The sequence below is a fragment of the Passer montanus genome, unplaced genomic scaffold (assembly GCF_014805655.1).
Source record: "Passer montanus isolate IOZ18808 unplaced genomic scaffold, ASM1480565v1 scaffold19, whole genome shotgun sequence".
Lineage (NCBI taxonomy): Eukaryota > Metazoa > Chordata > Aves > Passeriformes > Passeridae > Passer > Passer montanus.
In genome coordinates this window covers 4,443,770-4,470,101 of record NW_024366480.1, presented here as the reverse complement: position 1 = coordinate 4,470,101, position 26,332 = coordinate 4,443,770, and the positions used below count along the sequence as shown (strand labels likewise).

The 26,332-nt window shown below is 44.4% G+C and overlaps 1 protein-coding gene across 5 annotated transcripts in view; it reads right to left on the bottom strand.

The window, feature by feature from the left end:
• Positions 1–8,008, bottom strand: part of GRHL2 (grainyhead like transcription factor 2) — a 63,560-nt gene extending 55,552 nt beyond the window's left edge. Inside the window, exon 1 of one of the 5 annotated variants that reach the window (XM_039706311.1) lies at positions 7,707–8,008. In XM_039706311.1, the coding sequence (XP_039562245.1) occupies positions 7,707–7,726 (20 nt within the window). In that variant the 5' untranslated portion in view covers positions 7,727–8,008. Of the gene's footprint in view, positions 1–5,489; positions 5,757–7,706 lie in introns of those variants that run through there. The other 4 variants (XM_039706309.1, XM_039706308.1, XM_039706307.1 and 1 more) reach the window with 4 other exon arrangements.
• Between the last annotated feature and the right edge of the window lie 18,324 nt (positions 8,009–26,332).

Sequence of the window (26,332 nt, the reverse complement as noted above, 5' to 3'; positions counted from 1 at the left end):
ACATAAGCAATGTGTGTGAGGCAGGAGAATGAACAGGAGAGCTTCCAACTCCCAGGTATGAACCCAGGCCTGAGCCTGCCCATTCTTACACAGGTGAGATAAAAGAGCACCAGGCACTTCTGCATACATGGACTGCAAACTGTTCCTTCAAGAGAAGGGAGGGATACAGGGCTTTGGCCCATACAGCTGTTACAAAACATCCAGAAGTTTTAGCACTAGTCAAATAACTGGAAAAGGCAAGACAGACTCACATCACCCTTGTTCCTAGCCCAGCACATCAAGGTCCTAAGATCTTTATCATAAACTCCTTGTTAGTTGCATGATAAGAAGGTGACCAGGGCAATTGTCTGCAATCTGCAAATGCTGGGAGAAACACAAGGTCTAAAACAAGGTCCTAGCCAAAGGGACCACTTCCGTTGCACACAGACATACATCACACACCACAGTGCATTCTGGTCTTCCCTCCAGTGCCAAGTCAGAGAAATGGTGAACTTACAGAACCATCCATGTTTTATTTGGTGTGACAAAAGGTACAGGAGCATGCTCCAGACACATCCAAGAACCAGAAAATAGAGCAGAAGTTCCCACTTCAGTTTTGACACAACTAAGGAGGGCAGAGTATGATCATGTACAAACATTTCAGTAGCTCTCAAACCCTCTGCAAGTTTATTTTACACTTACACAAATCTTAGTTTAGCTCTAAGACAACTGTAAAACAGATCTAGAACAGATGTTAATGCAATTTGTCTTAAAACTCATGCACATACATATGAATTCACAGGCATAAAATGAAGCACTATGACCATTTAAAATGCAGGACAGATCCCACAGAAGCTGCATAAGTTAAACTTCAGATTCTAGATCATAAATTTCTGCCTGTGCTCATTACACAGAGGAGTATAAATCAAAGCTAGTCCTAATGCTTGAAACCATTTGTTTCAGAGATTCTAATGTTAGTTTTGGCCCAAGTTTACTACTTTAAGAAAACTACTTTGCCTACTTGACATCAAGTTAAAAACAAAGCAAGAACAAAACAAAATTTAAAAACCAACCAAACAAAATACCACCAAAAAAAAACCCCCACAACTTGTGTGGTTCATTGCAAGTTTTGATTTATTTGATTAAAAAAACCCCACAACTTGAGACAACTCAGGATTTATTGCCAAAGGTATAATTAAATAGTCTCCAATACTGTTGTTTCAATTAGATAATAGGGTTCCGTTAAAACTACAAAGGAGCACAAATATTTAACGAACAGGAAAATTATGGCCCATGTGCTTTAGCATTTTGTCTTTCATAGCTGACAATCACATCATTCCCAGAAGCACAACAGGTCTCCAAAATGTACTTAACCCAATCCAGTGACTATATAAATATACAAATGAATTGAGAGAGAAAAGGAAAAAAAATTAAAGGATTTAGACCACCAGGAAACAAAAAGGTAAGATGCCCTCTGGCCCACAAGTCCATACCAAGGAAAAAATTCCCATTAAAGAGGCTGAGTCATTTTGCCTTCTAATGAAGGCAAGTTTGGGACTCTTGCAATTTTGGGACAATTATACTTTTTGAGCACAAGACCAATCTGAACAAGATTACACATGTGAAATGATTAAAAGAAATTATTTTACCGTTACTAAATGGTCTGAGAGGAAGTAAACTAATATATTAAGAATAGCAACAATGAATGGCAAAACAGACTAGCTTAACAATTAGATGCCTAGTAGAAGTTTTATTTGTTTTTACTCCGAACCAAAATAACTTGAGCATGCAGCAGTGATCAAGAGATTAAAACAAATAGGTGATTCATTAACATTGACAAAAAATTATTATTAACTATGTCAAAGCGGAAGTATGAAAAAGAAATCTGACACAAGGACTAAATACATACAATAAATGCCTACTGAGGACTAGTTCAAGTAGGCAATTACCCTGGGACAGACTTTTTATACCTATGATTTCAGAGACTTTTTGTGTTTCACTAGTAATAAAATATTATTTCTACCAGACACTCTTGTGTTGCTTGTGTACTAAGGCTGTTGCTTTTATTTATTTTTAATCAAGACAAACAGTCTCAAAAAAGGACAGGTTTCAGCACATTTGTAAAAAAATCAAAACAAGGAAAACCTGAAGCTCACAGCATTTCTACAGGAGCTGACAGAGTTGATCAGAATTAGCAATTATTTAGCAGCTTCATGGCAGGCCACACTGTTTTCCTAAGAAGAGTACTTCATGTGCATAGCACCCAAGGTTGTTTTAGCAGACTTGAAGCAGCTAGAAGCATAGAATTAAGAACAGGTCATGACAAGGCAGCCCAAACCTCCTACAATTTAACCTGACCCTTGGCCCCGTGGTCCTTGTTCATTCACTGCTTCCACAGAGTTAATGGAAATGGAATAGTTACTTCAGTGATAGCACTGATTGCTGTTTTTTCAGGATATTAAACCTTTTATGTAGCTAGAAGGAAAACATGAATTCAACAAGCAAACCTGGGAGACAAGATTTCCCACAAGTATTTTTTAAAAGCAAACAAACATGAAAATATACTTTATAGAACTATTTAAATACATTATTATGGAATATAGCATTGCCTCCCCAAATTAGGAAAATTAACAAATCTATATATAAAAATATATAGCTATAAATAGATAAATATATATATGAAAGAAATCTATATACATAATCTTTGATGTTTGAGACATACTTTCAAACTACAGATACATTGCAATATTTTACTTCACAGTTCAGATGTATTTAATATGGTTTCCTTGGTTAAATATTGTGTAAGCAACTACTGTCTTTTTTTATTATGTCAGCACTGTAGAAGAACAGAACAGTATCCCTGTATACTAACATGTCTGAAATAGTTACTTAACTAGCTAGTACTGTCCCAATAACTGATCAAAAAGCTAATGAAGATTCACCCCAGGATTAATTCCTAGATCAGCATTTGAAAGTGCAATTTTGTGTGTGTACAAAGAACAGCAGCTTAACTGGCTGCTTCCTAATAAAAAATACCTAAGGTAACCACTGCACTGGATTAATATTTGTGAAAATGTTTGGCAACAAATGTCAAATGGTGTAATATCATTTCCCCTTCAGATGTCCCAGCCAAAACAGGGACAACGATGTCCCTGATGACCCTTCCACAGGGAAGAAGTTATGTGACATTACAATCAACTTAAAGCGACCTGGGAAAATCCCCTCCCTCCTCTTCGGCTTTGATCTTCAGTCTGGTCTCAGACTCCAGTGCCAGAGAGACAGCAGTGTAAACAGCAAGTCCCAACCATTTGATACTCTTACTCCTCTTAGCTAAGCTTATGGTTGCAAGCTCTATCTTTCACCTTCATTGCCCAGAAATGGTTTTCTAAGGAACATCTGTGACAGTATGTCTGGCATTCAAAAAGCACAAGAACTAAACACATCTAATTCCTGTTTCTCCATTTGTTCCCAGATGAGTAACACTTTGGAAAATTAATCTCACTGGATGCCCTATTCAGACAATTGGCTGTAGGAAAAAAAAATTAATCGATTTGTCACCTAATTGCTACTTAATATCTGCTGATGGGAAACACGTTTGACCCTCAAAGAAAAAAATTAAGAACAAAACACAGAATCACATTGTAAATGACAAACACCCTTTCTGTTACAGCATTAGATGCTTAAGTTAAATACTATGAAGGCAGTAAATGCAATTTCAACTTCTGCCACAGACACTACCAAGCAGCAAGCTGGATGTGAACATGCCTCCACTGACACAGGGGAACAGGTCTGAACCCATTCCCACCTACGGGTTTGCTCTCCACTCAGTTATTTACTTAAAGCACACGCTCTGCTGCAGACCCAGGCTGCCCCAAGCCCTCCTTTGTGTGGGCAGCCTGAGCATGCCCCAGCCCCAGCTAGCTGGTGTCCTGAGCAGCTCTGCACAGCCCGGGCTGCCGGAGGCTGCCAGGGGGCAGGCAGGCAGCAGAGCCAGGGCAGCCAGCGTGCTGGGGCTGCCACCAGCCTGCCCTTCCTGCCACCGCTGTCCCAGCCCACCTGGGCCTTCACACAACCCCAGGAGCAGCAGGGACACAACTGTGGCATGTACGAGACAGATCCCAAATGGTTGTACAATTGCTGCCCTTCATTCACAGAAGTGCTGTCAATTTCTAAAACCCAGTTAAGTCTCACAAGTAGCAAGCTCACCAGTTTGCTCCACGAATGCATTAGAGCAGTGACTCTGGAGTTTTGTGTTGATCACTTTTTTTGTATGCTACTAAAGAACAACTTTAGCCCATAAATGCAGAAGTGCACCCTAGAATAATCTTTTCACCTTGCAAAAGGGATGCTCCATCCTTCCCACCCCATGTTCCTCAGCCTTCATCAATGCCCTGGTTCCCCTCAAAGGATCTGGAAACTGGATAATAATGGAAGCAACAGCACAGACCCAGAAAACACTCAGAGTGGGAGGGACATGCATTTCCTTCTGCAGAGATCATAGTTTGAACAGTTATTTTCTTAACACCTGTCATTTGTTTTCACCCCTGCTGCATATGAACCTTGACCAATGAAAAATGAATGGTCAAAAATAACACCAACTCTGAGCCGGTTCTCCAGCTGCACAACAGCTCTACTGACACAGCTGAGAGGTTGGAACAGAGGTAGAAACAAGTGGCCATAGCCTGCTTCAGTCGGTATTACCTCTGCAAAATGCATGTGCAATCATGCCTTATCTCTCCTGACCCCAGAGTTTGTGGAAACAAGCAGAAAAGACCCGGTTTAGGTAGAAAGACTAAAGGGAAAGACAGGGAGATAGTACACCTATCTCAAGGATAATCTCCCCTTCGAAGCTCCTCAATTAGCATTAGAATCAAACACCTGGTTCTTTAGCATTTTCACCTAACTGTCCACCTTCCTCCCTTAAAGCACTACAGAACCTGTCCCCACTGCTCCCTCCAAAGACAGACACTGCAGGCAGCTCTGTGTAGTGGTGCAGAAGGCTCTACCACCTCTCCAGCAAGGTGCAAGTCCCACAGAATGGATTTTTCCACACTTTATATCCCCACCCCTGCTTAGTCCTCTACATCAGCACTTTAGTAGCACAAAAGGCCCATAAAAACACGTCCAATGACTCTGACAAATTAACTGACTTCAAAATAATGAGCTCCACTCTCCAGTCTTGCCTGTAGGGAAGATCTGGTTTTAAGTAAAAGAAAGGCCATGTGGAGGAGAATAATGTATACTCTCTGGATTAGGTTCTAATTGGAAATAATTAGAACCTAGGAAAAAAAAAAAACACCAAAAACCTTCCCATGCAAACTCCTCACACCAGTCTATTATCTCATTCCATCTGGTCATCTCTTCTGGAAAGAAATGTATTTGTCTTCTCATGTTACACTTGTCTATAGAGAGCAAAGGGGATTTCTTTACTCTTCATTTCCTTTTCCAACTCTTACCTATCACGTATAAATTCTCCAAACACCTTAACCAAAAACAGATCACAGGCATACCTGCAATGGAGCAAGTGCTGTTACTTGAGGTTGTGTGCTCTGCACTGCTCTTAAGTTCCTCACAGTGGTAACAGCAGCAGCACTACACAGAGCAGGGGATGAAGGGCATTAATCTCCAGTCTCAGTAGTTTACACGTTTGCCATACTGTTGCTGTTGGGAAGGAAGGATAGTCCAGTATCTCAGTAGAATCCCAGACCCAGCGGGAAACCACTTTTTGCCCTAGTTCCTTACTTGAGTTAGGTTTCCTCCCCATTGTTTTTTTCTGATTCAAAGCCGACTATGGTGCTAAGTTGCTCTTCTGACCCCCCCACCTTTCCACATTCCCCTCCCACTCCCGCTAACCGCTCTTGATCTGCCGCAGCCTAGTTTCTGGCTGCTGGAACTACTGGCAACTAGACTTGGCCAGGAAGCAACTTACAGGCCCCTTTCACCTTCACGCTGTTCTGGAACTGCCCATTGCTTTGGGATGCCCTCTATCACTGCTTATCAGCTCTTCCACAGCTAATTTGGTTCCCCTCTCAAGTGACCGACTGCTCTTTCAGCTGCTCCTTCACTAACCCGCACCCCTCGGGGCTCTCTCGTTATTCCCTTCCTTGCACTTTAATCATTTACCGCCCTAATCTGGCCACCTAAGGCATTCGTTCCCACCCGACTCAAATGAACCCCTAAATGCCACTCTCAACTCCTACCCAAATCGGTTCAATTTCATGTCAGTGGCTACCTTCGTACAATCCCACTGTCAGCTGATGTTTGAAAAGGCCAGGCCTAGTATTTTTGTTTACTCTTCTCCCTCTGAACCGTCCTATCCTGTCTCTTCCCTGTCGGGGGACTCAACCCTGCTGTTTTCTTTTGTCGGGCAATCTCCTTCTTTCACTCTTTGACAGGCAGGTTGTCACCAAGCCTCCCTCCAGCATCAGGCTCCTCCTCTCCACCTCCTCTGGCACAAAGGCTCTGGGCAGCCCAACCAGGGCGAGCACCTGAGCAACACCAAAGGTAGCCGAGCTCACACCCGTGTTTGGGGCACTCCTACCTGCACCAGGGGAGCAGTAAAACAAAACACCTCCCGCCCTCCATCTTCCTCAGCCCGTAACTCGCGCCAGCCGCCTCCTGCAGAAACACTAATCACCCGAGCAGGGAAAATGGCCTTCCCGCCTGGCTGCCTCACGGCGGCTCTGGGCGCCAGGCCGAGCCACCCGCCGCCATGGCGGAGCGCGGCACGGCCTGTGCCAGTCCCGTCCCGGGGCTCGGTAACCCGCCCCAGCCCGGCCCGCTGGGCACCGGGCGCTGCCGGAGCGGGGCACGCCGCGGCCTCCGCGCCCACCGACGGCTCCTGGCGGTGCTCCCGGTCCCGGGGACACTGAGCCCTGCGGGTCCCGGGGGGGACCCAGAACCACGGCCGGGAGCCCCGGGAGACAACGGGAGTGCCCCCGCACCGCCGCTCTGCCCGGCCCCGCTCCCGCCAGGCCGGGCGGGAGAGGGGCTGCGGCGGGCCCGGGGCCGGCAGGCTTCCCTCGCTTCTTCATCCTTCTCCTTCGGCCCCGCTACGGGGAAAGTTACTTTTTAACCCCGCCGGTCTCCGGGCAGCCGCGGGCCCGCCCGGGCGTCCCGCCGGGAAAACAAGGTCAGGACGGCGCGGCAGAAGGCGCCGCATGGAGCGGCCGGGGAGCACCTGGGCCGAGGCAGGGCCTTCCTGCCGGGCCCGGGCCCGCTGCCCCGCCGGCCCCAGCCGAGGGGAGGAAGATGGCCGTCCCCGGCCCTTTGGGGATAAAAGCCCTTTGTTGCGCCAACACAAAAGCCAAGAAGCTCTTTACGTCCGAGGCCTTCGGCGGGCGGAGGCCGCTCCGCTCTTCCAGGGCGAGGAGCTCTCTGTCACGAAAAGCGACCCTCGAGGTGAGGGGGAAAAAAAACGAAATCAACACAAACAAATAAATAAACAAAACAACAACAAAAAAACCCCTCCTAAACTAAAAGGGGAGTTAAACAAATAATCGCGCAGCCCCACGGCCAGGCGGAGAGCGAGGTGCGGGGCCGCGAGCCGCAGCCTCGTCCTCGGGCTCTCCGCAGTCTGTGCGCCCGCTCCGGCGTCGCCGTAGGAGGGAGAAGCGGGAGAAGCGCCGTCCCGGCGGGTGCGCGTCTGCCACCGGCGAAGGGCAGCGCGGCCAGCCCGGCGGGCCGCCCCGCGCAGCGGGCGCAGCGGCGTGCCTGCGATCACTTACTTGTCCGTCTCTTGTGACATGTTTGATCCAATGAACTCTCTCCCCTTTTCCCGGTGCCTCCGTCTGCCTGGCGGAACTGGACTTTCAGGTCTGTGCAGGTGAAGGTGTGCGTGTGAACGCCCGGGACGGCAGAACCAGAGCTACTGGTAATTCTGCTTTCCTTCCCCCCCTCTCCCGGCTCCACAGCCAGCCGCCGAGGCAGGACAGGTAGAGCCCCCTCCCCCTGGCATGTGGGGAGCGGCGGGGCTGGGGCGCCGGCGGGGCTCGGCAGGCAGAGCGGCCGGGCCGGGCGCGCACAGGTAACTTTCCCGAGCGGCGCTGGATTCTTTCACTAAAGGAGCGGGGAGAGGGACGAGCCGCGCGCTGATTGGGCGGCGCGGCCGCCAGGTGCGCTGCCATTGGCAGAGGCGCGCACAGGTGAGGAAGGAGCCGCCGCCGAGCGCCAGGTAACGAGCGCGCCGGGAGGCACCGCGGGGCCGCCGCCGGCGGGAAAGGAAGGAAAAGAAAAGGGGAGGAAAAAAAAGAAAAAGAAAAAGGGGAGCCGGCGCTCGGGCGGCGGGCAGGTCCACCGTCCAACAACGCCTCCCGGCCCCGCCGCGGACGGAGGCGCCCGGGCGGCCGCGCTGAGGCGGCGAGGAGCGGCGCAGGGCCGAGCGTGCCCGGGAGGCTGGGGCGGCCTCTCCTGCCGCGCTGCTCCGCGCCCGAAATCCCCGGCTTCGCTGGCCTGTGGCTGCCGTCGAATAACGCCCAGAGAGGTGTCGCCCTTCGCAGGACAGTTTGGAAGATCGGGTTTTTTCTTGGGTTTGGGGATTTTTTGACTTTTTTTTTTTTCCTTTTATTTTTTCTTTTGATCTACGGTTGGGACCAGCTGAGTTAGACGTTGGTGAATGTCTTTCTGCAGAAGGCATCTCACGGCAGCAGGATGAGGTGGTGCCAGGTGATGACACCCACTGTGTAGATCTGAGAGCTGATACCTGAACTGGGGATGTTGGTGACGGGTGTTGAGGGGTCTGTTTTGTCAGCAGGGGAAAGCCGGAAGAGAATGGAAAAGCTGGAACGGAGCGTTTATCGAGGCTCTGTCTTGCAGGGATGAAGTGAATGGAGAGGACTGCAGACCCATCAGTCACCCTGCAGCCCAGTACAACCTACTGTGTCCTTTGCCAGAGGACCAAAGTAGGTTTACAAGGGATGACCAGATCGGGCTGTGGGGGCAGCAGCTTTGAGCCTGATGGAGAAGGTGGGGAGGGGACCTCCTTGGGTCAGTTTGGGAAGGGTAGTGGAAGGGCAGCAATGAGGCTCCCGTCTGCTGTCACCCATTTTCAGTCTCCATTCCTCCATCAGACAGGCCAGGACTGCATTAATCCTTCCTGCTACCACCTGCCCTCCTGGAAACAGCTTTCTGTACTAGGCATCCAGCTTGACTGCTGACATCCTCTGCTGTACAAATTGTGCTGAATGTGTGAATAATGTACCAATTTGTGGGGTAGACCATTATGTTACTTAGCCATCTTTGCAAGACAATTACCTAAATTATTTCAAACCCATCAAATTTATAATGTTTTAGGTGAAGGAAAATATCCATTTCCTACATTTGATTTCATAAAATCATAAAATACCCTGAGTTGGAAGGGCTTCTCAATGATCATCGAGTCCAGCTTCTGAAGAGGGGAATTTCCCTTGACAGGGGACTGTAGTAGGAGGGATATTAATGGAAATACATATTTGTATAACCAAATATATATGTATACACACAGACACACATACATATGTACATAGGTATAAAACATGTTATGGTCTGGGACCTCATCTTCATTTGCCTACTGCTGCAGTTGAAATCAAACTTGACTCTGATAAGTCCGTGGTATTATGGGATCACAGTCAGGTACAAATATCTATTACTGGGTCTCATTCCTTATCTGTGTACATAGTAACTAATCAAATTTTAAAAATTCAGTATAAATCAGTTTTAAGTCAGCTTAAACATAGTCTCATTAAGATTTGTCACTTTAACTAAACAGAATTAGAAAAATACTTTCCCTAGATCAATGACTCTGATTCAACACAAGATATGAGTTAGCCAATCTCTTTGTCCATTTACCCATTCACAGGAAAGAAACATTATACAATCTGTGAATCCAGTCAAAAGTTGTCAGTGTGGCTATTGTTCATGGTGATGCTTGTATGAATTGTTTTGTATAGCACATCAAAATGTGAGGAAGCTATAAGGCTTCATAAAACACAAGAGAAATGGAGTAATTTATTCACAGTAAATGATGCAGTCATTTTGAATACAGAATTCTATATAATCTTAAAATAAGTTGGACTTCTCAAGTACATTACTATATATTGTTTTCAAGAAATAGTGATAGAATGCTTTAACAATCTAAGTTACTGAAGCTCTCCTTGTTAACTGCAGAAATGATAAGGTTTCTTTCCCAAATAGCTGTTATGCTGAAAGAAACTTTGAGACCTGAAAAGGTTACCTGTTTGAGCACCATCAATAGGATTAACACTAGTTCAGGTATCCTCTTTCTCTTTTTTTAATTTTTCAGTTTTAAGAAACATTTGGGTGTTGTTGTGTTCATATCCCCCTCCCCCATTTTTCCCATATGAAATGCATAGGAAGAAGGAGAGGAAGATCAGTGATGAGCACATTTGAAAATGCCACCTTCCCCAAGGTAGAAAGGCTGCTGATATGTGATTTTAAAAGAAAGAAAACTGCATTTGATGCCATCTGTAGTCCTGGACCAAACCCAAACTGTAACTCAAACTGAAATGGAGTTTGTTGTTCTAGTACTGGGTCAAATACAAAACTGCCTTTAGCAGCCTGCTCTCAGGAGAGATCCTCTTAGAATGAGGTAGTCAGGAGACTGAATTACTGCTCACTGTCTTAGGAGTAGTTCCAAGGTCAAAGTTAGGAATATAAGTGGAAAATTCTGAGTAATGAGCTCTTGATTTGGGGTAGTTGGAGATGACAACTGTTATTTAGTTAGGAGTTGCTTATATAGAAAAATATACCCTGAAAATTATTTTAAGTAGGAAGGTAGGCATAGGGCTCACAGTTTTCTGGATAAGCCTTTTGCTGCACACTGCAGGCTGGAATTAAATTGTCAGAGTCCACCTCTAGCTGAACAGGTCAAACAAGTCCTGCTTAATCCAGCCTGATGCTCATTCTTCATGATCTACAAGATTATTATAAACTAATCTGTTAGTCATTGAAACATCAGATAATGTTATTTCTGGGCAGACCAGTCTCTCTACCTGTAGAATCAAGGCTGTGTAAAGCAAAAATAGAATAGTCATGCCATACATTATTGAAAGTCTAGGACTTGTCTTTGGAGTGTACAGGAAATATTTAAGATGGTAGGCTACTCTTTTTCATACTGTGCCTGCTTCTTTGTTTGCACAGTAGCTGATAGTTTTTTGTGGCATTGTAAGGGTTCAGTGTAGAATTCAACTGTCTAAAGCTTTGCCTCATGTTTATGCTATTCACTCCATAGCAGTGAATGTCGTTTGGACTTGCCAGCACTGGGTAAAGGAAATCAAGTGTACAAATAAGGCTTAACTAGGCTTACTAATTGCACCAAGTACTTAAAATACACTTCAGAAAACTATTAAAAGAAGTCTATGAGATAAAAGATGTTGAAGAGATATTTATGTCAAAACAGTGCTGTAAAGCAGTTCAGTGAGAGAGCAGATGTTTGAAAACAACTGTTTTCAGTGGGCAGTGATTACCACATATTTTTATTTGTGTCTTTATGTCACTGATGGCTGTTGATATAAAATGTATTCTCTCACAGTAAGTTCAAAGACAACCACCTACTTACTAGTTTTGTGATATGCAACATTTACTGTTAATCTTCCCTACAGCCCTTCCTTTGTAGTCTTCTGTACGAAACTATATTGGAATTTGTGCAGACCTTGATCCTCAACTGACTTCAATGAAGCCATCGTGTACATCAAAATAAGCTTAAAAGATTGCAGTGCAACCTTCCTATACCCCAAAACAGGTCATTCTTCGCTCTAAGCATGAATTGCTGTGCACTGTTAGCTTCAAGAAAGTGATTCTAAGTAACCATGATCCTGGTAACTGTTGACTTTTAATGCTTCACAATTGACTATAAAATTCCTATTGGAATAGGAGATTTTGTGATTAATGGCAAGTACTCATGGATTTCTGTAATGCTGCCTGCAAACTGCAGTTTGTGCTCCCCAAACAGGCCTGCTGGGAGCCTTTCAACAACCACAAGCTCTCAAGCACCTCCACATCATGTATGACAGCAGCAGCTCAGCCATGGGGAGGATCATGGAATATCAAGCATTTGCACACCTTACACAGAGTAAGGTGTGAAGCTGAGTGTGGCACTTTCTATATGAAATGCTGATTTGCGTTTATTTTAGATTTGTCAAGGTAATATGTAAATATATAAGGGGGGAAAAAAAGAAGATTGATTAATTTTTGTCCTGCTCATTTTGCATGTAGACTTCACGGTTCTGAAACATGACAGAGTTATAACATGACTATCCTACATATCTGCAACTCTGCACTGAGGCAGTGTGGCACACACAATGGTGTTTCAGCTTAAAACAGAAGTCATTTTTAGTGATGAAAACACCTCACATTATGTCAGTCCTTTAAGGACTGACACTGAGACATTGATACAGGTGAGAAGGTGGCAAAGCCTGACAATCAACTGGAATATTAGGTGCAAACTTGATTAGCAGACATTAAAGTACCAATCTATTTCATAAAGAATACTCATAGTTTTGGAACCAATTCAATAGAATTTAATAGAGAATGATGGCTTTTCTGCAGATGCTTTGATCTGCCTGGTGGAGTTTTTAGTGATTCATTCAACCATTTTTAAACACTGGGAAAATACAGTTAGGTGTCCTAGTGATGGTAATTTTGCTGTTAGTGTAAAACTGTAGTGTGAAACAAAAGAGTAAGGAGACATCTCTGAAAGACAGTTTCATGCGACGTGGGAGCCAAGACTTTGGAAATATATTAATCATGCTGACATTAAAATTGACATAAAATTGTCCTGTCTTTAGTGCTAGAGAGTGTAAATAACCTGACCAGTGAGAAAAACGTTGAGAGTGCATCTTCCTAAAGCTTTGTCCAGCATTCTGTGTTAATTGACAAGGTCTTTGCAACATGATAGAACAAAATTGCAAATTCATGGACACATTTTGAGTCATCCTAATTCAAACTGGTTTGAGATACAGGTAAAGTGTTGTTGGTTTGTTTCAGTTGTAAACAGTTCCCAGGCAATGTAAGAAGATTGTCCTCATACCTATACCTATATATATATTTCTTTAATTACTATATAATTTTTAATTGCTAGTAATACTTTAAAGCCAACTTTTTATCAAAATTTATACTTTTTCTTTTTTTTATAAAAATTTTAATTTTCTCGTTTTTTCTTTTTTCTCTTTCTTCTTTTTCTCTTTTTCCTTTTTCCCTTTCTTCTTTTTATCTTTTTTCCTCTATCTTATCTTTCTCTTTTTCTCCTTATTTTATACCTTTTTTGTCTTTTTTTTTCCTCCTCTCCTCACCTTCTTTTCCTTTTGACGAGGCAGAATTCCCTCAGTTGTACAAAATCAGCCCATAGTTGTTCTTGGTACTGCAGTGGGTGTCTGGGGGAGATGGGCTGGTGTTCTCCAAGCTCCCTGGAGGCCCAGACTGAGGGCTCTGAGTGCAGAGTGGGAATGGCCAGGTCTGTGTTTGCCACCAGGGATGCTGCTCCCAGCTCACATCAGTCACTCCTTGAACCATTATGACCAGCAGAGCACCATTTTAAAGGAACCTGAAATAGGGATGTGATCAACATGGGGCAAAAGCAAGAGCTTCAAATGTCTTTGCATTGGTTATAAGTATTTGAGAGTTTTAAAAAATAGAGAGGCTGAACAGGTCTAAAATATGCCCTGCAACAATAAGCTTTCTAAAAGCCATGATGAATGTGTCTTTTTGCTCCAGCAGTCTGTCTTAAAATAGGTATAAGTGTTCCAGAATGCAGAAGGTGAAGGATGGCATATAAACAATTGCTTGTTTACTTTTCCCACACTCAAGAACCAGAGTAAATGCAGCCCATAGTATCCACAGAAATACTTCAGCAGTATGAGTTGGGAAACAGAGCCATGGACTCACCAACCTGTTTGCTTAAAATCAGTGTCGTTTTCCCTGAAAATAGGTCAATACTATAATCAAAGAGAAAGGTATTTTAAAAATCACAGCAAGAAGAAAAAGCTGCTTTCAGAATTTGCTGAATAAGAGGTGGGGTTGACAGCCACTAGGCTATTGCTCATTTTTCCTTGTGGATGCCCTCACAAGCAAGCAAATGTTATTTTATTTGAAGGGCAGAGGATAAAGAGAATTGTCTGGTGGCACAAAAGGAACCAGTGTTGGAGCCAGGGCACCTCTGCAGTGCCTTGTTCTGTGGAAAGGTCACCAGACCCTGTGTCTCTGTGTTTCTGTTTAAGCTTTGTCAGCTCTGTCTTTAGTACCTTTACAGACAGGTGTAGCAGTGTCACTTTCTACAACATTTTGGTATTCTCTTTTGAAATACAGGAGTATGTGAGAAGAAAGCCTCCAGCTGGTTTCATTCATAAACATAAAGGCAGTGTATAATACTACTCTATCAAGCATTTTTGGGCAACACAGGATCACAGCTTATTGCCATAACCTTTGGCCTTTCTTACTGCCTAGGTTTGGTTCTTCAGTGCTCAGGAGCTTCAAGATAATTTAGTCCATGGCTTGGGGAAGACCCCAGTTTTAGATCCCTTGCAGCTGCTTCGTCAGCCTGTCCTATCAGGTTTGCCATCTCAGTGATACCATGTTTATACAATGCACATGCCCTGCATGCACCTACAAGCCTGCTTTATCTCTACTCATAGTGCTGCAAAAGTACATTTTGCTATTCCTCTGCTGCTGGAAGGGCTTCCCTGACACCCAGGGAGAGGTAATAATTATTCTATCTCGTTCTGCCCATGTGTTGTGGGATAGCCAGACCCAGAAATCATTTTGATGGGTTGGTTCCAAGCTGCTTTGCACCTCATTTTTTGTTTGCAGTAACTCTGTTACCTGTGTGCACTATTACACTGCCTAATTCATTATTTCATTGTCTTTTAATGCAGATTGAGGATACTATGTAATTCCAACTTCTTGGAATGTTACATGCTGCTTTTACCCTACCTTTCCTAGTTTAAGAAATGATCAGACAAAACATCCATGTTTTTTTTGATTAAGAAACTTCTTCACGTGTCATGACCCAAGACAATGTGTGTAAATAGGAATTGCACTGCAAATTTTCCCTCTTTGTTTCAGTAGAGAAACCAAATATTTTAGAATAAACAAATTTACAATATCTATGCTTTTCCCTTACATTTTTACTTCTATTCCTTTTTCCCAAGTAAGAGGAAATGTTAGCTTATAGAAAGAATCAAGGTGAAAGCATTCTGCAGCGAGGAAGTTTTACCTGACTCCAGGACAGAGATGTTGAGTATTTGCTTGTCTCTATTTGACTTGAAAACACTACCTGGAGATGGTTGTTTGTTTATATCGAGTGTCTGGGTGTGAGGGGAAAAGCATTTACATTTACATTTCTTCACTGCTTTTTTCTCTAGCTCCCACACATGACCAATAGCCCTGCAGGGAAGGGTGGGGCAAGTCGTGCATGTTGCTCTTTATTTCACCATAAACTTTACTTTCAGTACTAGGACTTTTAAAGGGAAGGCAGACCCTGCTTTAACACCATTGGAAGTGTGCATAAGTCTGCATAATCAATACCATGGTAATGTGCCTGGGGAGAAAGGTGAGTAAAATCTGCATAATTCCAGACTGAACTAGGTGCAGAAGGACACTTTCAAAGGTTCAGGAAACCATTGTGAGAGGGAGCCCAAACTGACACCACAGTCTCCCAGCCCCAAGACAGAGACATTTGGTATCAGGGAAAAGTTTTTTAAACTCTTTCAGCCCAGGCACCATCTGCCAGAGGCAGTTCTTGAGCTTTGACGCTTTCAGGGAAGGTGTGCAAGGCAGACACGGGGAGGTAGCAGCACCTCTCCATTTTATGCCTGAGGTTTTTGAGCAACAGACTTGCCAAAGGTTGTATGGGGAGCATGTGCAAAGCCAGGGATTTATTACCCCTCGCCCAAATCTCAGGCTGATGCCAAATACAGCTGGGGAGTTTGCTGAATGCCTCAACCTGACTCCTGGAAAGTACTCTTGCATTCCCAGTGAAACCAGTGAGTTCCCCAGTTTAGAATGCATTTATTTTTAAACTGCACAGACAGGGAATACGTTTTGACAAACACGAAACCTGTTTTGAAACATGTGCCAGACTGTTGAGTGCTTTGTGGATTCTTAGCCCCTGAAACATCATCATGCCTAACTTCTCATTAAACCTGCTGCCTGGCAGCATCCATCAGTCCTCCTGTGAGCTCCCAGGCAGAGCCTGAGAGAGTGTGAGGTGCCTTTCTCAATTTAGTCTTGCCCTTTTTTTGTTTGTTTGTTTGTTTCAATCACTAGCAAAGTTGAAAGTAGAGCTTACAGAGGGAGAAAAATTCCATGTGAGTTCCACTCACAAAACTGACAAACTACATATGAAGTGTGATATTTAAAATCTTGTTTAAAATCTCATTTTATCAGGGCTAATTGGTTCAACCTATTGGTGCAGCACAGGTTGAATTTTGAATGTTGCACTGATAACTCTAAACTGACACCACTATCTACACAGGACAGCTGATGATGCAGTATCATATCTGGCTTCCAGTACACATCTTACCTTGGGCAGAGTGGAGTCCTCTCTCACCAGAGTTTTATAACTCTTGATGAAATCTTTCTCAGTGTGATGTATGTATGAAGTGCAGGTGGTGGACACTGAGCTTGGTACCACAATGTGGAGCACAGTAATCCTACAGCAGTGATTCCTGTGATATTTATCCCTGAGGTCACAGTGATGAGCAGGCAGCATCTTGAGGAAAAAAGCAAGACAGAAAAATATGTCAGAAGGTCTTGTAACCTTAGTTATCCTGGGATCTCATTTGTAGGGCAAGGGGGAATAACTGCATGCTTCTACCCTCCTCCTTAGAGTGGGGCTGAGTAAAGCACATCTGTTTGAGATGCCCAAGAAGTCAATGTGTTAGGATGACCACTGGTTGGCTGAGACTGGTAGAAGAGAGCGTGGCTGCCCAAAGGGGCTCTTTCTCTCTCTCACCCAGGTCATGCATTTCTGCCCTCTGGTGTCCCAGCAGGAGCCTTGCTCTTTCATCTGCCTGAAGCCTCTTTTCATTTGGTTTGGTTTTTTAAATAGGGTTAGTTTTCAGGCAGGTACATAGGTTGGTTTGACCTCTTAAAATTCCATTGCCAAACTGTGGGAATGCTGGACACAACAAAAGGAAAGAGACCCACCTCTTTTGGCAGCAACCCAATTTTAGCTTTGAGTTAAAGTGATTGTGAAAGTGCATGCAAAGCAGTCTCTTCTGTTCAGGGTGAACTAAAGCCTTCCAAGTGTAAGCATAGGGAATTCATTGCAGCATTTGCACAGCCCTCTTCTCCTAGAGTCTCGCACATGGCTGGACCACATGATGTTTCTTGGCATTAGCAGCAGATGAGCCATCACCAGCAGCTCGGGGAGCACCCATTTCTTGTTTCAGCTCTCCAGTGGCTGGAGTGGTGGTGGATTTCTGCAACTGAAAGACAGGATCAGCATCATGCAGTACCAGTGAAGCTTCTGAATTCATAGAAGTGTGTGGATGGGTGCAGTTATCTGGTCAATAAGGTATTCCATTAGTCACAAGTGAAATTACCATCTTTTCATTGAAGGGTGTACATACAGAAGGTGTTTTAATGGATAGTATAATGAAGAATGCTACTCATTTAAGTTGTCCTTTGTGCTGCGTGTCCGTTCTTTGCTTTGGAAGTGACTCCATTGCTGGTTAGTGCTCCAGTTTTGTAAGGTTTAGACAGTAGATGCCTGAAGTTAAATTTGATGCTATGGCCCTCCAAACACGGCAACATGGGGGATGGGGAGCAGGGATTTCCCCTTGATCTGTGCTTCTCCCTTTGGGTTCCAGAGCTTAGATCAGGGCAGGGAGGGGGAAGGGAGACTAAGGATATCTGAAAATCTTCATTGTCAACAAGGCCAATTATACACATGCCAATTACCTCAGTTTAACAACCAATCACACTATAATGGGGAGAGCCTTTAGAGCCTGAGGAAGGTGCTTTGAAATGCCTCTGCTCAGAGGTTCCCTATTAATGCAGAGAATTGCCCCAGCAGCAGTTCTTGGCTCCAGTGACTGGAGTCTGGTAACAATGACAATGGAGCTGGGCGGATTGGGAGATGGATGGGAGTGGTATGACAGTACAGGAGTTGAAATTTCAACTGCAATGAAGCAGTAGCCAGTAGCAACCTGGCTGCATGGTTCCTGTATCAGCCAACACAAATCCTTAATAGCAGTGTGAAGGAATTGGAATTTTTTGTTACATGTATGTGTAGTCATTGTCTTTGTGTCCAGGAAATTGCTTAACCTGCACTTTCCTGACCATTTACTTTCCCAAGAATTCTGCAGCTTCCTCTAGCTTTGGGTCTTTCTAAGCCTCAAGTATAATTTTCTCCTTTGAAGCACTATACTGCTTTTTAGAAGGCCTGATCCTGTAGTAGATGGAGTCCACTGAGAATCCTTCTAATTTTGTGAGCTACTGATCAGGCCCTATCCCTATGTGGTTGAATTCAGTCTGTTTGCAGGTGAGTGCTGCTACTTGCTTAGAAAGGCTCCTCACCCTGGTCTCTGGTTTTAGAAGAGAATGCCATGCCATGCCATATGGCTGCTCCTCTTCTAAACTTCCCAAACATTCACTGCGTGCAGTCCCTGCTCAGTCTGGGACTGATGTGCTGATTTTGTCCTTCGTTCAGCAGAGCTGCATCATCTGCATCTGGAGGTGACACATCAGTGCAATAAGGGCAGACATTTCTCCTGTACATGTAGAAGTGAGTTCCAGTTTTAAAGCAGCACTTATGTGATGTGTCACATTTTCTGTGAAAAAATACAAGTCACACCCAGGTAATATAAGTGTGTCTAACTGTCAGCTGGCAGACGACTATGTCAGTTTAGGCTAATAGCTGCCAAATAATAGATACACAGATGCTCTTAAATTGGTTTAATTTATGTATGCTGGCCCTGACAATTGGAAGAAAAGATAAATATACACAAAGCCTTCAAAGCTTGGGGTGTTGTGATGCTAATTGCAAAGTCACCAAAGGAAGCCTGCATGGTGTGTGGGAATCCTAGTGCCTGAGATTAATGGCTAATTAGTGGCTGGGAGCTGGAGGGCACTCCTCCCAGCTAGCTCACATTGAGAACAGACAGCTTGGCCCTGGCAGGCAATTCTTGCCCTGGTACTGGCAGTGAAGCAAGTGTTGTGGACAGCAGACAGTTGTGGAGATGGGAAAATGCACGCAGTGTCAGTGCTGCAGCAGATTCTCGGTACGTGCACAGAAGCAGCGCCAGAGATGTGCTGTCTCGGTGGCTTGCTGTGTCCTGAGCCACAGCAAAGATACAGGCAGCTGAGAACTGAGCTCTGTTTTCCTTTTTAACAAATGCACAATTCCTGTTATCTTACTTTCTGCTTCTTTTATGCTGTGTTTGCAGCAGATGACAACACACTCTGGAGGCCCTCAGCTTCAAACCTTGCTTTAAAGTCTGAAGTGAATGCATGCAGATGGTGGCACCCCCTTCTTTGCATCGTGCTTTAGAATCATGACATTTTAAAAATAGAGGTTTCATCTGTCTGCCAGTGTCTCGGTATTTCCCTGTAAAGCTTTTCCCTGAAGTACAAATGAAGTATGAGAATCAGAGATTTAAAGAACACACTTCTGTCATATGACTCTGCGAGGGTGGCCTTTAGAAAATTGTAGGAAGTGGTATCACTGATGCATCACTGACACCACTGAACTAACCAGGGCTTGCTTTGATTAGGCAGGCATCTCTTTTTCTCAGTTGTTTTGCATCCACTTGTGAGAATCCCTTGTTTATTTCTGAAATTAAGAAAGGTTGTTTTGTAACTCTAAAGAGTTACACTTTTTCTTCTTTTTGTTACATTTGCTTTTCCAAATCTGAAATGTGTAAAGATGGCTTTAAATCATTGCACAACCTCTAGATTCAACTAACTGGTACCAAACCTCACACAGGCATCAAGTACCAATACCAGGATATGTCACATCCTTAACACTTCTGAACACCACAGAAGCTGGAAAACTTCCTGTGTCACCAGCTCTGTGAATAACACTGTTTTGCTCAGCTGAAGTCATGGGATAATGTCATAAGCCTGTGGCCACCAACAGTGGCCTGGGACCATGTGAGCTGCTGGTTGTAGTCAGGTTTTCTGGTGATCAGTGCATGAGAACATCTAGTCCAGTTTCCTTAACCCTCAAGTCAATCAACCCTCTTCAACAGCTGTTAAAATTAAGCTGAATCACCAGTAAGAGCTAATTACAAAGTGCACATTGCTGTGTTGTAAAATCGATGCTATGAGGAGAGGTAAGGTTTGCTGGCAGAGCTAAGGTAACAGGCTTTCAGACACAGAAGTTCTTCTATGAGTCTGAAAGAGAAAACCAAGTTATTCTGGCCCATTCTCAAAAATTCTGCAGAAAGAACAGGCATGACAGCCCTAGACATGGACAGTCAGCTCTGTCACAGATAACACCAGCTTGCAGGGCAGCCCGGAGAGCCCAGGTGCTCCAGGAATCTTAATAGCCTGTGTGAAGCAACAAATTCCTGAAACCTTGCTCTTCGTTCAGTAAATGTTTGTCAAACCAGGAATGAAAGATACAGGAAAAATCAGCATTTTCTGGTGAAATTATTTCCAGCTGGTTCTAGGTGGGTATTAGTAATGCAGCTGTCAGTTTCCACATGATGGCTTTTGAACAGACACCCTTTTATTCGTCATCTTTTAAGGTATTTTCCCTTTTTATCTTAAACAAAATACCTATGGGTACCATTATTGCTGGTTTCAGAGGGTAGTGGACAGTACCATTAAGATGATAGCCATGGAAGCTGGCCAGTGCAGTGATTGATGCAGCATGGGCATCTGGTGACAGTGCTGCAAGCTGAAAGATATTCCATGCTGGAACCTGGCACAGAGCTGGGAGCAGATAAGGCATCTGAATAATCTCCCTGTAAGGTGAAAAGGGAGAAGAATCCCAAATCCAATATATTCAGATGAATAGAGCTTGTGAAGGCATCACTGTTTGCTTGAATAGCTTTTGAGAGGAATCCTAAGAGGACAGACTGGCCTGGCGGGCAGGTTGCCTCTGCCAAGATGCTGCTTTCTTTTGGGAACCACGAGAGAAAACATTTCCCCTTTTCTTCTGGCCCTATTGAAACAGCCCCTTCTCCTTCCCTCCTGCTCCCTGCCAGGCTTGGAATATCTCTTGCTACTGGGTGAGGAGAAGTAGGGCCAGACCAGCTACTTCTTCACAGCATCCATGCAAAATCAAGGCTTGACAATGGTTGTGTGCCCATCAGATACTGCAGGTGACCACAAACAGTGCAGCCTTCTCTCAGAGTGCACAAGAGCCTCTGGGAGAGGGACTCATCCACGTCTTGATCTCCAGATGCTGTGTCTGAGCAGTTCCTGTACTGCTCAGCAGTTTTGTGGGGTTCTGACAGGTTATGTGTGTGAGAGAGAGGACAGGAGAATATTGTGAAGGAGCTAAAGAGAAGGAACTGCAGAGGAGTTTCCAATTCCTGAAGGAAATGTGCATGCCCCTGTGGGTCTGCAGGAGCCCAAAGCTGTGCTCAGCTCCATGAAACCTGTTAGCTCAGATGTAGATACCAGGATTTGTTCTGGTTTGTGAGTCATTTCCTCATCCTTTAGAGAAGGTACTGGACTGAGCTGAACTTCTGCAAGCATATCTGATTGCTTGTCAGCTAAAAACGGATCAAGATCAGCACAAAGTGCTAGCTTGCTCCAAAGAAAAGCACGAGACCTCATTCTGCAGCTTTTGTTGCAGAAATGCCATTAAGATGTTCAGAGGGCTGGAGCACCTCTTATTTGAAGACAGGCTGAGAGATCTGGGGTTACATTAAGATGTTCAGAGGGCTGGAGCACCTCTTCTTTGAAGACAGGCTGAGAGATCTGGGGTTTTTCAGCCTGGAGAAGAGCAGGCTCTGGGGAGACCTTTTAGTGGCCTCCTCCAGTACCTAAATCTACAAGAGAACTGGAGAGGGAATTTTGAAAGAGCATTTAGTGATAGGACAAAGAGGAATGGCTTTAAACTGAAAACTGATTTTGACAAGTATTGGGAAGAAATTCTTCCCTGCGAGGTGATGAGGCACTGGAACATGTTGCCCAGAGAAGCTGTGGATGCCCTTTTTGTGGAAGTGTTCAAGGCCAGACTGGATGGGGCTGTGAGCCAACCTGATTTAGTGGAAAATGCCCCAAACTAGACAGTCTTTCAATCAAAACCATTCTGTGATTATATAAAATAAAAAATTGAAATGCTTCTTCAAAGAAGGTATTTTGCCTTGCAAAAGCTCTCTCTAACAATTGCTTTCTCCTGGTAACTTCCAAAATAAAACTCAGCTATTCCAAAATTAAAAAACAATAAATTAATCTATAAAAAAGTTTAAAATTATCCATTCCAAAATAAAATTCAGTGTTTAAGATGACATCTGAGAGATCTACATATGTCTGGATAAATTAATCTATAAAAAAGTTTAAAATTATCCATTCCAAAATAAAATTCAGTGTTTACATATGTCTGATTTAACTGGAGCAAAGCTAAGGTGAGAGACAGGTCAAAATCAAGTTTACCATGGAGGCTATCTGCAACCTTTGCAGAGAAAGCTTACCCTCTTACTGGGCAGATCATGTTTCTGTTATTACCAATAACAATCTGGCTTATACTGTTTACTCTCCCCTCTTTCCTAAGCTATTGCCTCTGACACAACACCTGGGGTGAAGCTCTGATGAGGCTGAGTCATGTTACTGATTCAGAAGTGTCCCAGATGGTATCACCCACTGGGAGCATGTGTAGCCCCTCTCCCCAAGGTACTCATTGTCCAAGCCAGAGAGATTGTAAGGAGGAGGACCATGGCAGAGTAGGGATAGCTCTGCTATTTTGAATGTTGTGATTTATAGCTGTAGTTTTTCAATGAAACTCATTTTTTTAAATTATATTTTGATGTTAAAGCATATGAAACCTTCCAGACATTTAGTGAAAACAGCCTGCCTTTGCATTTATTTTGTGAGGGAATGTCTTTTCTATGCAATTAGCCAGGAGGACCAAACTTTGTGATGGAGCAGTTTGGACTGAGCTGCTTTCTCCCACTGGCCTGCCCAGAAAGCTCGCTGTAAGGGGGACAAAGCCAGCCATCTCTGCAGCCTCGGTGGGTGACAGGAACAGGCTGCTGCCTCTGGCTGTGTGCAGAGACCCCCCTGCTCCACAGGAGCTGATCCTGTTATGCTCCATGGAACAAGTCTGAACAAGGTGAAATGAAGAGGAAATGCCAGTTCCAGGCCTCCCAGATGGCTCTGAGTTACTCTGTACACTAACTTTTTCACCCTCAGGAGGTTTTGCACATTAGTTCCTCACCATCCACAAACTGCTTTGGATCAGCACTGGAAAGCCACCCCACTCAGGGGATTCGGGGGACGTGAGCTCTGTCGTGTTTGCTGGGCTGCCTCTCTGCTCTCCTGTGTTGGTAATCCTCCGCTCTGCTGCAGGTATTAACACGTACAAGCAAGCCTCATCACAATAAATAATACCACAGCTTGCCACTTCTTTCTGTCCCTCAAAGATACCATCATACTTTTAAATCAGCCCCGGTAAAAATCATCAGTGGGGCTGCAGAAAGGTCAAAGGTTTGCTGGTTTAGGATTTCGTGGGAATATGCGCTTGTTTGGACTGGGCCCAAAAGCTTCGTTTACCTGTTTGACAGGTAACAATTAGCGAGTAATAGCTCTGCCGGCTGGAATGCGGCTGCGAGGGCCAGCGGGCCTGGGTTACGCGGTGGGCAGGTGTGGGTGCAGCGCCCTGATAGGTATGTGCATGCACAGCATTCCTGGGAATCAGTTTTCCCTTAAAGATGCAGCGATGACTGCAGGGCACAAAAGGGCTGGGCTTAGCCCGGGCTCCAAGACACTGGAGCTATTTGCAAGGTAAAGAAATAAAGTAAATAGTGGAACAGGAGAGGAGCTGAGGAAAGGGCTGCAAGAAGCAGCTGCCCTTTTATTTCCTTCCCTGAAGAGAGAAGAGTTTTGATTCTTCCCTGAGAATCCTGATAACAGATCATTTAGTGTGCTATGCTGTCATGGGAGATAGAAACAGAAAGAAGGGAAAAACCGAGCTCACTTGGCAGAGGATAGATGTGAAGTGGAAACCATGCCTCAACTGGTTTAGAAACGGTTAAACAGCTTATGTGCAGCTACCTCAACTCTGCCATCAGCGGGAATCCAAGCCTTATCGGTTTATTGAATAAAACCACTTTATCTGTGGCAAATGGCCCCATTTCCATCTCCTGCAGCAGTCAGGGAAGATTCCTGCATCAGCCCCTCCCTCCAGGGAAGCTGGTATAAATTATGTAGACAGTCAGGGACTTTGCAGGTGGGTTGAAAATGTTTGATTTTTTTTTAAACCACTGCAGGTGACCCTCTTCTTTTAGCTCTTTTAGGAACAGAAAAATTTGCTCATTCTTTTCATATTTTGCTCCCATTTGTGAACAGGCTTCTGTGTTTGTGTATTTCCACTTTGTTGCTTCATATTTGACAATCGAGCTATTGTGTGACTTTGGAGAAGGCACATCCTCTTTCCTGGTCTCTGTATTTTCACCTGCAGAGTTGGAGTAGCAAGTCCCATGTTATTAACCACAAAAAATGCAGATTACAAGTACTGCTAGTTATTAACATGTGTGCTATTAGAGATACATATAATAAAACAATTCCTTTGAATCTTATTTTACTGTGATTCCAAAGTATTCTATTTTTAATAAAAAACACATCCTTTTTTACATATAAACAGCTTCTCTGGCTGAAAGAACTTTGTCCTTGGAGTACCAGTTGATGTCATTTGAGGAAGAAGAAATCCAAGTATAATTTGAGACCATTTTCCTTGATCTTAAAGGACCCAGCATCATTTTGAGTAATTATGCATTATTTGTACACTGTTATTTAGTAGGACCTTCATTAAGAGGGAGTCTCTTTGCTCAACAGTGTGTGGGCCAGTAAATGGTCATTAAGCCTGACTACTGGCTGACACAATAGCAAGGTTTGTATTTATTCTCATGAGCTCCACAGGAGCCACAAGAAAGCACTACAGAAGCACAGAGACATCTCTGCACTGGGGATCAAATCGGAGCAAAACACAACCCTTGCTCAGAAAGTGCTGAGAAACACATGACTGACGAGCCCTGTCCCTCTGTCCACAGCCACTGCCCGAGAAGCTGCAATTCCCTGTCCTGGCTTGGACCACAGGCTCATACATTGCACTGCACACCTCTGAGAGCCCTGCCCTTTGGGAAGCAGTGAGCAGTATGCTTCCCCTTCCAAGCACCCTTCATTCTGAGTCTCAGACTTCCTCAGCTGGAGCTTGGATCTGCATCTCTGCATTTCACATTTCACTCTGTTTCATGGATAGGTCTGACTGCCATTTCAACCCCTGTGTAGTTTTTACCTCCATAATGTTATGCAGCCATGAGCCCCACAAGCTGTGATACTTCAAATAATTTTTTGTTTATTATAGGCCACATTTTTGACTGCAGCATTTGGCATCCATGGTACTGTGTGAAACAGCAAGCAAAATCATCCTTTTGCCTCCCATTTATTGCTGGCCTATCAGGCCTGCAGAGTCCTGCATATTTTGGAGTGTCTTCCAACCGTGATCATTTTGACTTTGTAACATTTCCAATCACCTGCCCTTTGGAAGGGGACTGCATGCAGTGTTCCAGACCTGGGATGCTCTGCATTGCCTGGTGATGTAACAGTGATTTCTTGCATTCCTGGTGTTTCTTCAGCCCTGTTGAGCATGGGGAGCAATGCTTCCACCAGACTTCATGGTCATGATTTTGCTGCACAGTTGTGCTGCATAATTTTGAATTAAGCAAAGAACTCTCCTCCCTCCTGCAACTTTCTGCCCACCCCTAGGTTTTGTGTTCCTGTCTGTTCATCACCCCACCACTGGAAGTCAGTAGAAAAAGTTTCAGCAAGATTGGAAGTCCTGGTAGCATCCCTTGTTAAGGACAAGAGGAACTGCACAGAGAACCTGAGCCATGATTAGTGCTGAGTGATGTGCTCTTCTGGTGCTCTTAGGAATGGGAAATTTCATGCTCACAGATTTGTTAACATAGAAAAGAAACAAGGTGGCAGCCAGTGGCAGCCTGGTGGTTTCACTGGTTTCACCAGTGGCAGCCTGGTGAAAATGTTTTGCCTCACCTTTCACTGTGATAAATTCTTTCTGTGAAATCAAGTAATTCAGCCTTTCAGTTTGGTGCTGCTTTTTGCTGTGTCAGCACTTTAGCCAGAACAGTTGGAAGCATTTAAAGGGTGGCATTAATTAAAGGTGACTCAGAAGCAAATGGGATATAAAGAACTTGGAAAGAATGGAGGAGTAGCTATTGTACAA